Source organism: Anomaloglossus baeobatrachus, chromosome 5 (genome assembly GCF_048569485.1).
Source record: "Anomaloglossus baeobatrachus isolate aAnoBae1 chromosome 5, aAnoBae1.hap1, whole genome shotgun sequence".
Lineage (NCBI taxonomy): Eukaryota > Metazoa > Chordata > Amphibia > Anura > Aromobatidae > Anomaloglossus > Anomaloglossus baeobatrachus.
This window is the reverse complement of record NC_134357.1, coordinates 129,573,324-129,591,496: the sequence shown is the minus strand read 5'-3', so window position 1 is coordinate 129,591,496 and position 18,173 is coordinate 129,573,324. Positions and strand designations below refer to the sequence as shown.

General features: G+C 45.4%; 1 protein-coding gene across 11 annotated transcripts in view; it reads right to left on the bottom strand.

The window, feature by feature from the left end:
- Window positions 1-18,173, bottom strand: part of GBF1 (golgi brefeldin A resistant guanine nucleotide exchange factor 1) — a 325,666-nt gene that overhangs the window by 4,561 nt on the left and 302,932 nt on the right. For all 11 annotated transcript variants that reach the window (XM_075348884.1, XM_075348888.1, XM_075348889.1 and 8 more), the window contains 6 exons: window positions 15,903-16,053; window positions 6,273-6,403; window positions 3,867-3,968; window positions 3,037-3,150; window positions 1,321-1,498; window positions 832-969 (listed from right to left, as the gene is read on the bottom strand). In XM_075348884.1, the coding sequence (XP_075204999.1) occupies window positions 832-969; window positions 1,321-1,498; window positions 3,037-3,150; window positions 3,867-3,968; window positions 6,273-6,403; window positions 15,903-16,053 (814 nt within the window). The remainder of the gene's footprint in view (window positions 1-831; window positions 970-1,320; window positions 1,499-3,036; window positions 3,151-3,866; window positions 3,969-6,272; window positions 6,404-15,902; window positions 16,054-18,173) is intronic.

Sequence of the window (18,173 nt, the reverse complement as noted above, 5' to 3'; positions counted from 1 at the left end):
GAATCTTTAGTGCATCTTAAAATGCACCAAACACACACCGCAGCAAAACCGCATCAAAAACACACTGCGTTTTTCCGCATGTGTTTATTAAGTCAAATCTATTGACCGAAGGGTTAAAAAACGCAGTAAAAACGCAAAAAGAATTGACATGCTGCATCTGGAAAAACGCAGTCAACAAAAGATGCAGTGTGGACCGCAAAATAGAAATCTCAGACTTTGCTGGGGGAAGGAAATGCATGCATTTAGGTGCTTTTGTGTGACCTCAAAAACGCACCAAAAATGCAGCAAACGATGCAGTGTGTGAACTTAGACTAAGAAAAGATATTTAATTATTTCATAAGGAATATATAAATAAAAAAAGAAAAGGAATTTCTCAATTACTGACAGGTAAAATACTTAAGTTCCCCATTGACAAATTATATGCAGGTACTTGAGTTGCGCCCATCTGCTCATTACGAGTACCGAGCATCTGAGCATGGTAGTGCTCCCTTATCACTACTGACAGGTCCTCCTCAATAAGAATTTGCTTTCTATCTCTGGGACACAGTTATTCTCCCTGGTGTATACTCTTATTACCCAAAAACCCTGAAAGGAGAATCGGAGGCATTTTTAAGAATCAATCCCTAAAGTACCAGGGACTTTATACCCTACCTGACATAACTGTATGGTCTATCTCCCCGTCTATTAATAAGGATGCGCGGCCACCCCCCTCTATGCATGACAATGCGATCCCCACCCCGGTCTACGAATGATGGAATTATATAGAGGTCGTGGAAGACAATGGCAAACATAATGTAGTGGCTAAAGTCAGGTCTGCTTTTTAACATTTACCAGAATGTGCTGGCTCTGGTGGCCTCTCTGGATGCATACTTTGAGCGACAGGTTTGGATTCTGAAGCAGCAGGGACTATGGTGGAGGCCGTTAGTGTTTTATGAGGATGCGGTTCAATTGCAGCTACATGAGGCGGATCTGAATAAGAGGAAAGAAGAACAATTATATGAATGTAACAGTTTAGCACAACTAAAAAGACATGCAGTAGTTCACATGTGGGATTGTATCTTCAGGTTTTGACTTTGTATGACAGTCTCTTCTATATGTGGATTACTGACACTTTGCTAGCACCAAATGAACCGTAGTTCTTGTAGGTTAGTATAGAAGATTAGGATAAAGGCATAGATTTACTGAAGTAAAGACCAGAGTACTCCTTTATTTGTGACTTCAGAATGGAGCTGCCAGGAGGCCCCTTAAGTGAGATGGATTTTTGTGTATTATACATATATCACTATTCATACACATCAATACTGGGATCTAAAAACATACCTTGTATTACTGTCTGTTTGAAAAGCTCCTCTCTTAGCCGTGGTAAGAAGCAGCCTATCCTCTCCCATGTGAACTCCCATAGATCTGAATATCCATTTTGTGAATCGGCGCTATGGAAAATTCCAGCTGTGTCCATTACTAGCAGCATATTCTTCAAGGATTCAGGTATTGCTTCCAACTGAAAATAAAAATGTAGCAGAGAACTTACAGCCAAATACTTCATGGGTGCTCACTATGATGTTGGCGATTGTAACCTTAGACATGGCAGATCATCTCCCCGTCTCCTGGATTTATGTTCACTGTGTGCAGCTGAAGAAAATCAGCTATTGGCATTAGGATATGAAATGGGGTGTTATGCAATTTAACATTTTAGCTAAGAAACTAGAGGTATATGATAGTAAGATTCCTGTGATTAGAATACGATGAAGAAGCCAAGTGCTAGGTGTTGGTTGCCCAACGTCATACTAAACAGAGGTCCAGGATTCAGTCAGACACACATAGCCTTAGCTCCATCCTGACAAACAGAAATGGAGGGAGCCGAGAGGTGGCCTCCTGTCCACTGTTCATAGCCTGTGATAGGACGCAGTGCAAAACTGCAACACAAGGTGGAATGAAAAGTTTCCACTAAAATGTTTTATTTACCCAAGAGGTAAGGGGAAAATGGATCCCACAATTTGGTATGCATTTTCTCCTAAATGTGATGGTACCCCATAGGTGGTGGGAAAATATTGTTTGACCACACGACAGATCAGAAGGGATGGAGCGTTTCAGTTTTGGAGCGCAGGTTATCCTCAAATAGTTTGCGGGAGCCATATGCAAATCACTGAAAGTGCCAGAACAGTAGAAAACCCCCAAAGTGACCCGATTTTGGAAATTGCACCTCTCAGCACATTTCTCTACAGGTGTTTTGCATATTTTCCAGAAATAAGTATGCCATTGGCACCCGCTGCAGACTGTTTGGCTTTGCAAGCAGAGGTTTTCATGGATTTTTTTGGGAGCCATGTCCCTATTCCAGAGCCATTATGCTACCAGCAATGTAGTAATCCCCTATTTTAATGTTAATAGAGGATGGACCTGAGTAAGAACATGTTTTTGGGGAGGTGAGTTGAAATTTTTATTGCTACAAAAACATTTTCTAATCAGTTTTAAGGCTCGGTTCACATTTATCCTCTACACTGAGCAATTACATAAGGGTTTCCGTCTAAAACAATAAAAACGGAATTCAGATGGACACCTAACAGCCGTTTACTACAATAAAGTAGATGGAGTCACTTTGGACCGTGTCGGGCCTCTGTTTCGGAGATGTTCTGTCTTTTGACGCTTGCACAAACCATGGTCGACCACGCTTATGTGCATATCTAAAAGGACATATCTCTGGAAGAAATGCGGGTGTGCCTCTACAGGGAATGTAGCTGTTCAGAGAGTGTAATCGCTGTGTGTAGTAATTATGACATTGTCTGTATTTGTACTGTAATAAATAATCTTTAAACACTGTCATGAAAAGAAAAAAAATCAGCATAGGGATCCTAAAATTCCCCACGTTATCACACCAGTTTAGGACCTAAAATAACAAAACGTCAGTCAGAAAGTGTCCCATGTTGTGCGCACCAGATTTTCTTCTCGAGGTCGGCATCATAGACCACTTATTTGCAATCTGCAGTGAAAAGTTAGAAAAACGTAGTATTTATCATTGTATTGCAAGACGGAAACACATACCAGTAAGTCACTGGAGCCAGCGTGCATGTACTTGTCCATAAAATCTAATATTGTTAACCACAGTGCTGTAAATGTAGCGAGAGACAGCAATGGAGACAAATGCTGCAGGAAGACCTAGGAAAAGAGAGCAATGAATGTAAAGAAAAAAGCATATGGCAGCCGAACGCACATATAGAGTTAATCAGTCTATACCAAGAGCTTTGTAGTTATAGAGTGGTGATACTATAGTACAAATGCAGGAATACAGACAAAATTGCAGAATACTCTGAAATGCATCTATAAGCCACTGCAAACCTAACACTAACTCCCAAAATACCCTACAAACTACGCAGTAGTAGAGTTGGTGATATATGATTCACAGTACTTGGCCTATTGAATATAGCTGTAATCTGTGGCCGCTGAACGGGAGCCCTGACCACCGCCTCTTACTTTACGTCATCCACTGCTCTTTTGATTAGCTGGCCCGGCATCCGGTAACACATGCCTCACACCAGAACCACAAAGCAAAGTTGGCTACTCAATAACCAGAAACCTGCAAATGTCATCACATAAGAAGAGTTTTCAGGACTTTCGTCCAAGGGTCACAGATTTCCAACATGGCCGATGGACCGGGTTCTGCAAAGTCATTCACAGTAACTTTGCCCAAGACGGTATTCACGAATTATACTATTATTTAGTTAAGCTATGTAATATCACTGTACTTTCTTTGAGTGAATTTACTACCGCACTTCTATAAGGTCAGCAGTGTAATTTATAAAAGTTGTCATGTGAAATCTATCAGTTCTAGCATTGTTGGTGCACATCTTTCACAACGTTACCATCTTACATACTTTAGAAAGCAGGGTAGAGGCTCTCATTCTTGTCTCCTCCATGCCTCCCACGTCCGCAGGGCTGATATTCTCTAAAAGCTTAGTTAACAGTGGAAACAGCACCTATTGATGACAAATAGAGGAAAGGATAAGGGAAAAACTAACTTTAGAAACTGTGCAGAGGTATAATAATAATAATTTTATTCATTTATATAGCGCTATTAATTCCACAGCGCTTTACATACGTATGACCACAGCTTGTTTTATCACCACTTTTCAAACAAAAAAAAAAAGGATCAAGAAATTTATAAAAAATGGAAAAATAGTATAAATTACAAACCCTGGCTCCTGTGAACATATAGCCAGGTAACCCACCCTTCAGTCAGTAAGTAAGCAGGTGTTACCTAGTAAGGTAGCCTAGCCAACAGCCAGTAGGTCAACAGCATGGGGAGAAGTGTGCTCCTGAGCAGGGAAGATCGCAATAACAATCTAAAACTTCAGTCCTTCTTCTCAAACAATAGAAAACAATAGGATCCTGCCCCAATTCAGATGAAGGTTCTGTGAATTTGAAATGGTCTTCCTTGAATTCTCTTAAGGTATCCCTTAAAGATGCTGTAGGTTTTAGGGTTATCTCCTAAAAAGTGGCTGAATTTGGAACTTGTCCCTCAGTGTTCCTGGTCATGCCTTGCGAGATCTACTTTACACAAACTCCAATTGTTCTACACTCCTAATCAAAGAGTATGCCAAGCTCATCATCCCCATCTTTCCCAATTCTGCACCATCCAAGGAGGAAACATGTTTTCAAAGTCTTGCAATACATAGAATGTTTTAGACATATATGAAGGATGTCCAGGGAGTGTACCCCACACGTGCAAAACATACATTTCTGAATCATACATCCAATCGCTCAGTTTATAACATACAGTAAGTCTGGGGCTGTGCGGTCACAATATCCATACACCTGATCACTTATAACAAGGATGAAGTTCTGATTATAGGAGAAAGTGTTTTATTTTTTTTTTTCTAAAGTGATCTCTGTAGAAACAAACCTCTGCTACTCTAGGCATTATTCACTCGTGTCCTTTTTGTGGTTGTAAAAAATGTACATTTGTATTGTGTATCTGGGTGAAAAACACTGAGGCTCGAATAAGGCCCAAGTGTTTCAGTCTACATTTCTCAGCATTCTGAATATAGAAAAACAACAAAAAGAGGACTAAATATCCTCCACAATATAAAGATACTCACAGCAGGATAAAGCAGTGGTAAACTGCTCAGGCCAAAAAACTAATGCGCTACCAGGATGCAACCAGACCCCCAATAGATGTAGACATCATAGGTGCAAGAGGAGCAAATCCCTCACACAACTCCCAAACATGGGGGGGTGATCGCTAGATGGTAAAATTGCACATTAGTGGCTTGCATAGGGCGCCGTTCACACTTACAGGTGCATAGTATCCTAGTCAGCAGCCTATTACACGCCCTTACTATTCGATCAGGCGGGCTGCCCGGTACTAGTGTGCACCATATAGGGAAGGGGACTCCATTATGCAAGTCCAAACATAAAGGGGCCTGGCTGCACCCTACAAAAATGTTATGTGCAGAAAAATATATACAAAATATCTGAGGTGTTAGTAGTTAGTTTGGCCATAATATCGACTAAAACCTCAAATATTTTGTATATATTTTTCTGCACATAACATTTTTGTAGGGTGCAGCCAGGCCCCTTTATGTTTGGACTTGCATAATGGAGTCCCCATCCCTATATGGTGCACACTAGTACCAGGCAGCCCGCCTGATCGAATAGTATAGGCGTGTAATAGGCTGTTGACTAGGATACTATGCACCTGTAAGTGTGAACGGTGCCCTATGCAAGCCATAGTGTGCAATTTTATCATCTAGCGATCACCCCCTCCATGTTTGGAAATTGTGTGAGTGATTTGCTCCTCTTGCACCTGTGATGACTCCATCTATTGGGGGTCTGGTTGCATCCTAGTAGTGCATTAGTTTTTTGACTTGAGCAGTTTACCACTAGGGATGATCAAATATCACAAATATTCGGCAATATTCGGCTTCGCAAATATCTGCCGAATAGGTCGCCGCTATGCGAATATTCGATGCACAATGTAAGTCTATGGGAAGCCCGTATAGTTGCTATTCGGCAACTATTCAGGTTTCACATAGACTTAGAGTGCGCATCGAATATTCCCAAATAGTCGAATAGCGGCGACTTATTTGTCGAATTTGGCCGTAGCCGAATATTTGAGGTATTCGATCATCCCTATTTACCACTGCTTTATCTTGCTCTCAGCATACTGGATGCAGCCAAAAGATTAAAAAAAAAAAAAAAAAATCAATAAAAACCTAACCATTTTTATTTCAGAAAATTCATAATAGTGTAGAGAGGTCACATTACAATTGTCTCCTCACCTTGTTAAAGCATGCTTCCCATTCAAGCGCATCCAGGGTCTGTAGATCATGGACTAATAGTGCTCTCTGCAGATACGTGAGCGCCTGCATCCGGACCTGCCGCCGGGCGTCACAGCACAGCCATGCAATTCCTACAAGGTAAAAAGAAATCCCATTGTGCAAAGATTGGGCAATAAAACAAGCTTCACCGAAAATGGGAGGAAAATACGAGTATGAGGAGCTTCCACCACTACATATGATCAATCTGCAAGGCTAGGGTGAGAAATTGCACAGTCTGCCTGCTCCATGCTCCTTTTTTCTTTCTCTGCTGACATTTACGTGCTAGTCCAACTCTGAGCTGAATAGCCAATCAATATCGGAGTATTACTCTGTGGTTTTAGGCAGTTATTCACTAGAGGCCAGTCTGGTACTAAAGGGAGGGCAGAGAAGGTGGGAAGGAAGTTTAGCACAACCTCTAGGCGTTGGCCAATTTCATCATTCCTAACTGATCTGGGAACAGCATTATAAGGCATTTCCTAATATATTACTATTAACCGCTTAGTGAGCACCAATTGATCTTTATACTGACCTGAGATATAAGAGAATAGCATCCCCCCACAAGTGAAAATGCAGCAGCCAACAACCTGCTACCATCAGTGTTGACCCCGACCACGGGCGTTTAACTCCTTTGATACCATTGTCAATAGTGACTATGACATCTAGATGGTTAACAGAGTGTGGGGGCTCCTCTTTAAGCTTATTGGCATAAGGAGATCATGATTGTGTGGTTCTGATGGTTTCATGGGCCATGGCAATTTTTGGGCAAGTAATGGCGCTAGAGTCTGGCAGATAGAGTGACCTGTTCAGAAGTTACCTATAGTTAGGTGGCAAAAATAACAGTTTTCATTTCTGTCATGACATTTGGAATTAATTCCTGAAAAGCACCTGAAGGGTTAATAAATGATCTTATAACAGTTTTGAATATGTTGAGGGGGCGCAGATTTTAAAATGGTATCACATTGGGAGGTTTCTAATATATATAGGTCCCCCAAAGTCACTTCAAATCTGGATAGGTCCCTAATAAATTAAGTTTTGTAAATTTCCATGAAAAAAATGAAAAATTGCTGCTACATTTTTGAAGCTTCATGAAAGAACATTTTATAGATGGGGCTAATGTAAAGCAGACATGAGTTAAATGTTATCAACTTAATATCAAAAGTGACACCATTCTAAAAACTGCCCCCCACCCCCTCAAAGCACTCAAAAACACATCAAGTTTATTAACCCATTAGGTGCTTCACAAAAACTAAAGCAATGTGAAAGGGAAAAAAAAAAATAAATTACTTTTTCCCACAAAAATGCTACTTCAACCCGAAATTCGGCATTTTCACAACAGCAACATCCGAAAATGCACCATACAATTTGTGCATTTCTCCAGAGTACGCCGATACCCCATATGTGGTGGAAATCTACTGTTTGTGCACACGGCAGGGCTTGGAAAACAAGGAGCACCATTTGACTTTTGGAAAGCAAGTCTGGAATCATTAGCCGACGCCATGTCACGTTTGGAGAGCCCCTGAAGTGCCTAAACAGTGGAACCGCCCAGAATTTTGGAAACTAGCCCCTGAAAGAATTAACCTAGATGTGTGGCGAGCACCTTGAACCAACAGGTGCTTCACAGAATTTTATAACAGTGGGACATGAAAATAAAAAACAAAATACTTTACCCAAAAAATGTTGCCTTAACCTCACAGGGTAATAGGAGAAAGAAGGGAATTTTGTTTACTTACCGTAAATTCCTTTTCTTCTAGCTCCAATTGGGAGACCCAGACAATTGGGGTGTATAGCTATGCCTTCGGAGGCCACACAAAGTATTACACTAAAAGTGTAAAGCCCCTCCCCTTCTGCCTATACACCCCCCGTGTCTCACGGGCTCCTCAGTTTTGGTGCAAAAGCAAGAAGGAGGAAAAAATTATAAATTGGTTTAAAGTAAATTCAATCCGAAGGAATATCGGAGAACTGAAACCATTCAACATGAACAACATGTGTACACAAAAAACAGGGGCGGGTGCTGGGTCTCCCAATTGGAGCTAGAAGAAAAGGAATTTACGGTAAGTAAACAAAATTCCCTTCTTCTTTGTCGCTCCATTGGGAGACCCAGACAATTGGGACGTCCAAAAGCAGTCCCTGGGTGGGTAAATAATACCTCATAATAGAGCCGTAACGGCTCCGTCCTACAGGTGGGCAACCGCCGCCTGAAGGACTCGCCTACCTAGGCTGGCATCTGCCGAAGCATAGGTATGCACCTGATAGTGTTTCGTGAAAGTGTGCAGGCTCGACCAGGTAGCTGCCTGACACACCTGCTGAGCCGTAGCCTGGTGCCGCAAGGCCCAGGACGCTCCCACGGCCCTGGTAGAATGGGCCTTCAGCCCTGAGGGAACCGGAAGCCCCGAAAAACGATAAGCTTCGAGAATTGGTTCCTTGATCCACCGAGCCAGGGTTGATTTGGAAGCTTGTGTCCCTTTACGCTGGCCAGCGACAAGGACAAAGAGTGCATCCGAGCGGCGCAGGGGCGCCGTACGAGAAATGTAGAATCTGAGTGCTCTCACCAGATCTAACAAGTGCAAATCCTTTTCACATTGGTGAACTGGATGAAGACAAAAAGAGGGTAAGGAGATATCCTGATTGAGATGAAAGGGGGATACCACCTTAGGGAGAAATTCCGGAACCGGACGCAGAACCACCTTGTCCTGGTGAAACACCAGGAAAGGGGCTTTGCACGACAACGCTGCTAGCTCAGACACTCTCCGAAGTGAAGTGACTGCTACTAGGAAAACCACTTTCTGCGAAAGGCGTGCGAGAGAAATATCCCTCATTGGCTCGAACGGTGGTTTCTGAAGAACCATCAGCACCCTGTTCAGATCCCAGGGTTCTAACGGACGCTTGTAAGGAGGGACGATGTGACAAACCCCCTGCAGGAACGTGCGTACCTGTGGAAGTCTGGCTAGGCGCTTCTGAAAAAACACAGAGAGCGCAGAGACTTGTCCCTTAAGGGAGCCGAGCGACAAACGCTTTTCCAATCCGGATTGAAGGAAGGACAGAAAAGTGGGCAAGGCAAATGGCCAGGGAGAAAAACCCTGAGCAGTGCACCACGACAGGAATATTTTCCACGTCCTGTGGTACATCTTGGCGGACGTTGGTTTCCTAGCCTGTCTCATAGTGGCAATGACCTCTTGAGATAATCCTGAAGACGCTAAGATCCAGGACTCAATGGCCACACAGTCAGGTTGAGGGCCGCAGAATTCAGATGGAAAAACGGCCCTTGAGACAGCAAGTCTGGTCGGTCTGGTAGTGCCCACGGTTGGCCGACCGTGAGATGCCACAGATCCGGGTACCACGACCTCCTCGGCCAGTCTGGAGTGACGAGGATGGCGCGGCGGCAGTCGGCCCTGATCTTGCGTAACACTCTGGGCAACAGTGCCAGAGGAGGAAACACATAAGGGAGTTGAAACTGCGACCAATCCTGAACTAAGGCGTCTGCCGCCAGAGCTCTGTGATCTTGAGACCGTGCCATGAATGTCGGGACCTTGTTGTTGTGCCGGGACGCCATTAGGTCGACGTCCGGCATGCCCCAGCGGCAACAGATCTCCTGAAACACGTCAGGGTGAAGGGACCATTCCCCTGCGTCCATGCCCTGGCGACTGAGAAAGTCTGCTTCCCAGTTTTCTATGCCCGGGATGTGAACTGCGGATATGGTGGAGGCTGTGGCTTCCACCCACAGCAGAATCCGCCGGACTTCCTGGAAGGCTTGCCGACTGCGTGTCCCGCCTTGGTGGTTGATGTATGCCACCGCTGTGGAGTTTTCCGACTGAATTCGGATCTGTTTGCCTTCCAGCCACGGCTGGAACGCCTTTAGGGCAAGATACACTGCCCTTATCTCCAGAACATTGATCTGAAGGGAGGACTCTGTCTGAGTCCAAGTACCCTGAGCCCTGTGGTGGAGAAAGACCGCTCCCCACCCTGACAGGCTCGCGTCCGTCGTGACCACCGCCCAGGATGGGGGCAGGAAGGATTTCCCCTTCGACAGAGAAGTGGGGAGAAGCCACCACTGAAGGGAAGCTTTGGCTGCCCGAGAAAGGGAGACGTTCCTGTCGAGGGACGTCGACTTCCTGTCCCATTTGCGGAGAATGTCCCATTGAAGTAGGCGCAGATGAAACTGCGCAAAAGGAACTGCCTCCATTGCTGCCACCATCTTCCCTAGGAAGTGCATGAGGCGCCTCAGGGGGTGTGACTGACCTTGAAGGAGAGATTGCACCCCTGTCTGTAGTGAACGCTGTTTGTTCAGCGGAAGCTTCACTATCGCTGAGAGAGTATGAAACTCCATGTCAAGATATGTCAGTGATTGGGCCGGTGTCAGATTTGACTTTGGAAAATTGATGATCCACCCGAAACTCTGGAGAGTTTCCAGAGCAATGTTCAGGCTGTGTTGGCATGCCCCTTGAGAGGGTGCCTTGACAAGTAGATCGTCTAAGTAAGGGATCACTGAGTGTCCCTGAGAGTGTAGAATTGCCACCACTGTTGCCATGACCTTGGTGAAGACCCGTGGGGCTGTTGCCAGGCCGAAAGGCAGTGCCACGAACTGAAGGTGTTCGTCCCCTATGGCGAAACGCAGGAAGCGCTGATGCTCTGGTGCAATCGGTACGTGGAGATAAGCATCTTTGATGTCGATTGATGCCAGGAAATCTCCTTGGGACATTGAGGCGATGACGGAGCGGAGCGATTCCATCCGGAACCGCCTGGTTTTCACATGCTTGTTGAGCAGTTTTAGGTCCAGAACGGGACGGAAGGATCCGTCCTTTTTTGGTACCACGAACAAGTTGGAGTAAAAACCGTGACCCCGTTGCTGAAGAGGAACAGGGATCACCACTCCTTCCGCCTTCAGAGTGCACACCGCCTGCAGAAGAGCCTCGGCTCTGTCGGGGGGCGGAGATGTTCTGAAGAAACGAGTCGGAGGACGAGAGCTGAACTCTATCCTGTAACCTTGAGATAGAATGTCTCTCACCCTTCGGTCTTTTACTTGTGGCAGCCAGACGTCGCAAAAGCGGGAGAGCCTGCCACCGACCGAGGATGCGGTTTGAGGAGGCCGAAAGTCATGAGGAGGCCGCTTTGGGAGCGGTTCCCCCGGCGGTCTTTTTAGGACGTGACTTAGACCGCCATGCATCGGAGTTCCTCTGACCTTTCTGAGGCCTTTTGGACGAGGAGAATTGAGACCTGCCCGCGGACCGAAAGGACCGAAACCTCGATTGTACCTTCCGTGGTTGAGGTCTGTTTGGTCTGGACTGGGGTAAGGATGAATCCTTTCCCTTGGATTGTTTAATGATTTCATCTAATCGCTCACCAAACAAGCGGTCGCCAGACAATGGCAAACCGGTTAAGAACTTTTTGGAAGCAGAGTCTGCCTTCCATTCACGTAGCCACATGGCCCTGCGGAGTACCACCGAATTGGCGGATGCCACCGCCGTACGGCTCGCCGAGTCCAGGATAGCATTAATGGCTTAGGATGCAAACGCCGATGCCTGAGTGGTTAAGGACACCACTTGCGGGGCAGATGTACGTGTTACTGCATTAATCTGCGCCTGACAAGCTGAGATAGCTTGGAGTGCCCATACGGCTGCGAATGCTGGAGCAAAAGACGCGCCGATAGCTTCATAGATGGATTTCAACCATAGTTCCATCTGTCTGTCAGTGGCATCTTTGAGTGAAGCCCCATCTTCCACTGCAACTATGGATCTAGCCGCCAGTCTGGAGATTGGAGGATCCACCTTAGGACACTGAGTCCAGCCCTTGACAACCTCGGGGGGGAAGGGATAACGTGTGTCCTTAAGGCGCTTGGAAAACCGCTTGTCTGGACAGTCTCGGTTTTTCTGGATTGCCTCTCTGAAGTCAGAGTGATCCAGAAACATATTTAATGTACGCTTGGGAAACCTGAAACGGAATTTCTCCTGAGAAGCAGACTCCTCAATTGGAGGAGCTGGGGGAGAAATATCCAACACCTGATTGATGGTCGCTATAAGGTCATTCACTACTGCGTCACCTTCAGGTGTATCTAGGTTGAGAGCGGCTTCAGGATCAGAATCCTGATCTGATACCTCCGCTTCATCCTCCAGAGAGTCCCCTTGCTGGGACCCTGAACAGTGTGATGAAGTGGAGGGAATTTCCCAGCGACCCCGCTTGGGCGGCCTGGGACTGCGGTCCGTGTTAGAGACCTCACCCTGGGACCTATGGGTTACCCCAGGGGCACTGCGGATGACATGTTGTCTCCTCTGAGAACAACCAGGAGGGTATATAGCCAAAAACAACAGAGCGACCGTACAGTGCAATGTATAGCCTAAATATATATATAAACACTTCGGTACTCAGTGGGGCCAGCACCACAGGTGCTGCTTACCGACCGCTCAGAGCGGTTGTGTGATCACCAGATTCCCTGCCTGGGTCTCCCTGTGTTGTCTCTCCTCTCCAGCGTCTGAATCGCTGACAGGAATGGCTGCCGGCGTTCTGTGGGGAGGAGGGGACCGTGGGCGTGCCCAAGAAAAGTGCGGGAATCTAGTGCCCCAGTGTACTGAGTGAGGAGGGAGGAGGATACTAATGTATGCTCCAGCCCTCAGCGCTGACGATCTGTGCAGCGTCCCGCCCTTCCCCTGACTGGCAGGCCTGTGGGCGGGAATATACGACACTAGGCCGCAGAAGCCGGGGACTAAAGTTATAAGCGCGGCCGGCAATAAGCGCGGCCGCGCGGTAGTCCCCGGCGCACTAACACACCCAGCAGTGCTGCGGTGTGTATGGCACAAGCGCTCCATGCGCGGTAGTCCCCGGCGCACTAACACACCCAGCAGTGCTGCAATGTGTATGGGACAAGCGCTTCCATGCGCGGTCCCCACGGGGACACAGAGTACCTCATAGTAGCAGGGCCTTGTCCCTGACGATACCCAGCTCCTATCCAGCAGATTCCCAGGGGCTGCGGACGGAGCACGGTCCCAGTGCCTGGAGACCGATCCGGGTCCCACTTCACCCAGGGCCCATTAAGGGATGGGGAAGGAAAACAGCATGTGGCTCCTGCCTGTGTACCCGCAATGGGTACCTCAACCTTAACAACACCGCCGACAAAGTGGGGTGAGAAGGGAGCATGCTGGGGGCCCTGTTATGGGCCCTCTTTTCTTCCATCCGACCTAGTCAGCAGCTGCTGCTGACCAAGCTGTGGAGCTATGCGTGGATGTCTGCCTCCTTCGCACAAAGCATAAAAACTGAGGAGCCCGTGAGACACGGGGGGTGTATAGGCAGAAGGGGAGGGGCTTTACACTTTTAGTGTAATACTTTGTGTGGCCTCCGGAGGCATAGCTATACACCCCAATTGTCTGGGTCTCCCAATGGAGCGACAAAGAAATGGACCATACAATTTATTGTGAAGTTTCTTCTGAGCACAGGCATACCCCATGTGTAATGGAAAACTAATGTTTGGACGCACGGCAAGGCTCAAAAGGAAAGAAGCGCTATTTGAATTTTGAAGCACCATTTTGTCTGGAATAAATTGCGGACACCATGTCACATATGAAGATCCCCTGACATGCTAACACAGCAGAAAGCCCCCACAAGTTCACCCATTCTGGAAACTAAACCTCTCAAGGAATTCATCTTGGGGTGTAGTGAGCAATTTGACCCCACAGGTGATTCACAGAATTGTGTAATATCGGGCTGTGAAAACAAAATAATTACCACTTTTCCACTAAAATGTCGCTTTGGCTCCCAAAAGTTTAATTTTCAAAAAGGGTAATAGGAGAAAATAGTCCATACAATTTGTTACACAATTTCTCCTGAGTTCGTCAATACCCCATATATATGTTTGAAAACTACTTTTGAGGCACAGAGCAAAGCTGAAAAGTGAAGGAGTGCCATGTTGGTCTTTAAAATTTGCTGGAATCGTTTGGGGTGCCATGTCACATTGGCATAGCCCCTGATATGCCAGAAAAGCATACCCCCCCACAAGTGTCCCTATTTTACAAAGTATACCCCTCAATGAATTAATCTAGGGGAGCAGTGAGCATATAAACACCACACGTCCTAAATTTATACCATTGGGTAGTGAAGAAAGGATACATTTTTTTTCCACTAAAATGTTTTAGTCCAAAATTTTACATTTTTGTAAGGGCTAATAAAAAAAAAAAAATAGACAACACAGTTTGTTATGTAATTTGTCCTGAGTGCGCCAATACCCTCCATGTAATTGGGAACTAATTTTGAGGTACAGTGTAAAGCTGGGAAGGGAAGGCGCACCATGTTGGAATGTTCTGGAGCTCCTGAGGTTCCAGAACAGCAGAAATCCTCCACAAGTGACCCCATTTTACAAACCTCAATAAATTTATTTAGGGGTGCAGTCAGCATATTGACACCACAGGTGTGTAAGAAAATGTTATACTATCGGGTGGTGAAAAAAAATATATATTTTTACCACTAAAATGGTGATTTAATCCCAGATTTCCAAATTTCACAAGGGCAGTAGGTGGAAAAAGTCCATAATATGTTACACAATTTCTCCTGAATGTGGCAATACCCCACATGTGACTATACAGTACTGTTTTGCAGACTCAGGAGGGAAGGCGCGCCATTTGACTTTTGGAGCAAAGATTTTCCTAGAATACTTTTCATACTCCATATACACAGCCCCTAAGTGCCAGAACAGCACAAACCCCTCCAGAGACCACATATTGTAAATTATCCCCATCTAGGAATTCATCTACGAGAGTAGTGACTATTTTGTCTCTGGAAAAACCCCATGGAGTCAAATGCAGTGAATGTTGCAGAATTTAAAATTGCAAATAAGCCCTTGTGAAGCCCAGTACATTGTGGAATTGCACTTTTAATTGCCATTTCACCGCACTTGGAATTTTCATTTACATTTTTCAGAACAATATGGGGCAGAATGAATGGTGTCATTCAAAAGTACAACTCGTCCCGCATAAAACAAGCCTTAATATGGCTATTGTGACGGAAAAGTAAAAGTTGCGGCTTTTGGAAGAAAGAGAAGAAAAATGAACAATCACCAGGGGGTGAGGCGGTTACAAAAAGGCATGTTTTTCCACAATACAACATATATTAATAAACGACACTAGTAATTGCAATTGTCACACTAGCCACTGGGGCTTTTTTTTTTTTTTTTAAGGCCCTGTCATCTGGCTCCTCATTATTATATAGGCAGGATTACAATACAAGATCCACCAATGACAATAGGCAACGTCACAGCTGACCCTGCTCCCCCCTCACATGACAATGACCAATGCACATGCTCATTAGATACTTCAATATAAAACATAGGGTCAGGGTGTGACCATTGTGGCTAAAGTACATGTGTGGCTTCCTAGTCTCCCCTAATACAATGATGCTGGACAATGATGAATGTCAATATGTATGAGGGGACAAGGAGAGATGGCTGTACCAATTAATGTAAGCAGATGTAAGCAGATCCTTAGTCCGGTATAATTTTACATTACTGTGCAATTAGAGAGGCTACAGATCCCGTAACATGCTAAGTAATTGGAAGATGATTGCCCTAAATTTGACTCAGGAGAGCTAGTGGTGATCTACAGGGAGATAACTCACCTTGCAGCAATGGGCACCAGCAGTTTGACCACAGCGTCCTGGAGTCTGCTGTGATCTTCTCTCCTCCAGTCTCTAGGTGGCGCTGCTCCTCTGCCCAAGAACTGTATATTGTGGCAGCCCTTGTGTGTAGAGTGTGCATCAGATCAATAAGCTAAAAGAAACACACAGATGTGAAGCCATCTTTGAAACCAGTTGGGTTATGGAAGACAAATATACTTTTGCACATTGCAGACGGGACAGCTGATGGCTGGGAAAAATGCTATACAAACACCATTCCAGTAGTGTAACACCTACAATACTTTGTCCTGTAAGGTGCAGGTGTCCATAACAGGTGCAGTCTGCAAAATCTTACATATGGCCTTTTTGGGTCTAAAAGAAATTATGCCCTTATGTGCGGCTGAAAGAAATAACTGATTCAGTCCATGGATTAGATAAACAGCTTTTTAATGTATTTCACAACTAATAATTGAGAAAAATACAGTCATGGCTTCCACAATTCCCACTCTCTGCAAACCCTTACTGTGATGTGAATGAGAACATCTGGAGATTGACATCTACCTCTCTAACGCAGGCCAGGTCCTCCTCCATGTGAAGGAAGAAAAGGATCACAGAACAAATTCCAGAAGAGTAAAGCCCGCTGACCTTAGGGAGGACAACACTCATCCCAAAAGATAGAATATAGACAAACAGCAGGCAATAGGCAGAAAGAGAAAAATTAGGTCTCCATCATCAGCACCACAGGAAGAGACAGAAGAAGAGTTACATGCGGGTTACAATTCAGTGCCTCCGGGGATGTTAGGGCTGGACCGGAAATAGACTGAACGCAGAGCAGGTTCTTCTAACTGGGATACTGGTATACTGAACAATACCAGATCCACGTGCCATCATCCTGCAAATATCAGTAATATTAGGCTCTCTCAATCACAGGGGTTATCCCAAAACAACGTTTATCCACAATAAATGCAGGATAAATAGGGGCCCCGGGAAAATTACATATCCTGACAATGGGGGACTTTGCGTTCCCCTTCTGACTGCAGTGTTAGTGTGTGTGTGTGTGCGTATGTATGTGAGTGTGAGTGTGTGTGTGTGTGTGTGTGTGTGTGTGTGTGTGTGTGAGAGTGTGTGTGTGTGTGTGTGTGTGAGTGTGTGAGAGTGTGAGAGAGTGTGAGAGAGTGTGAGAGAGTGTGAGAGAGTGTGAGAGAGTGTGAGAGAGTGTGAGAGAGTGTGAGAGAGTGTGAGAGAGTGTGAGAGAGTGTGAGAGAGTGTGAGAGAGTGTGAGAGAGTGTGAGAGAGTGTGACCATTGCTCCATTCTCTGCATTGGGTTTGTGCATGTGTATGCCCCACTCTCAAAGGTATTCATAATGGAGAGGTGGTCAAGCATACGCACTACACCTTGCTCACATATGGGTTTGTGGATTAGTCATTCTCGGGTCATCAAGGGTCCTAAAGGTCAGAGCACCACAATACATTTATTACCTTAGGTTTGGAGATAAATGAGGTTGATCGGATAACCCCTTTAAAATAAAGGCTTCCGGCTTTACAATGAAATATTCCTCTCACTACTTGATTTAACCCAAATCATATTGATCTATCGATGACATGTTTACAGAATTAACACTTGTCTCCCATGTCAGGAAAGAAAATTAATATAGTTTCCTAGCGTATCTTCTGTGGTGAGGTAATACGTGTGGCAACGCAAAGCATTTACTGTGAAGGAAATCATCAGGGCCTTTTCTGGCATCACAAAGGATGATGGAGATCTGCTGACAAGTACAGACTAATGCTATGCAACAGTCAAGCAAGTTATGGTGTTAGTAAAGCCAGTGAAGGGTTTTATTTTTATCTTTTACTAGTCTAGGGCAGTGAAAGTGCCAACTGGTAAATTTAGGTTACTCCCAGGGATTAGAGGGGTTGTGTACTTTCAGAAAAGTTTGGTTCCGGGTGCAATTTGTTATAAAAAACTGAACAAACCACACTTTACTCACCATCCCCGGGTTCAGCGATGAGTCTCTTGTGCGTCTCGCAGTGTCACTTCGACAAACTGGCAGCCAATCAGTGAGCTCAGCAGGTGCGAGAAAGGCTTTCCATCCACAGGCGCAGAACCGCGGAGCTCGCTGAATAATGCCATGCTGTTGGAGACACCGGAAGCAGAAGAGACTCAGCGCTGGATCCAGGGAAGGTGAGCTAAGCACGTAATTGTTGTTTTTTTTTTCTTATATATCAAACAGGGCCTGGGAACCAAAGTTTTATGAAAAGTTGCCCCATTGGTG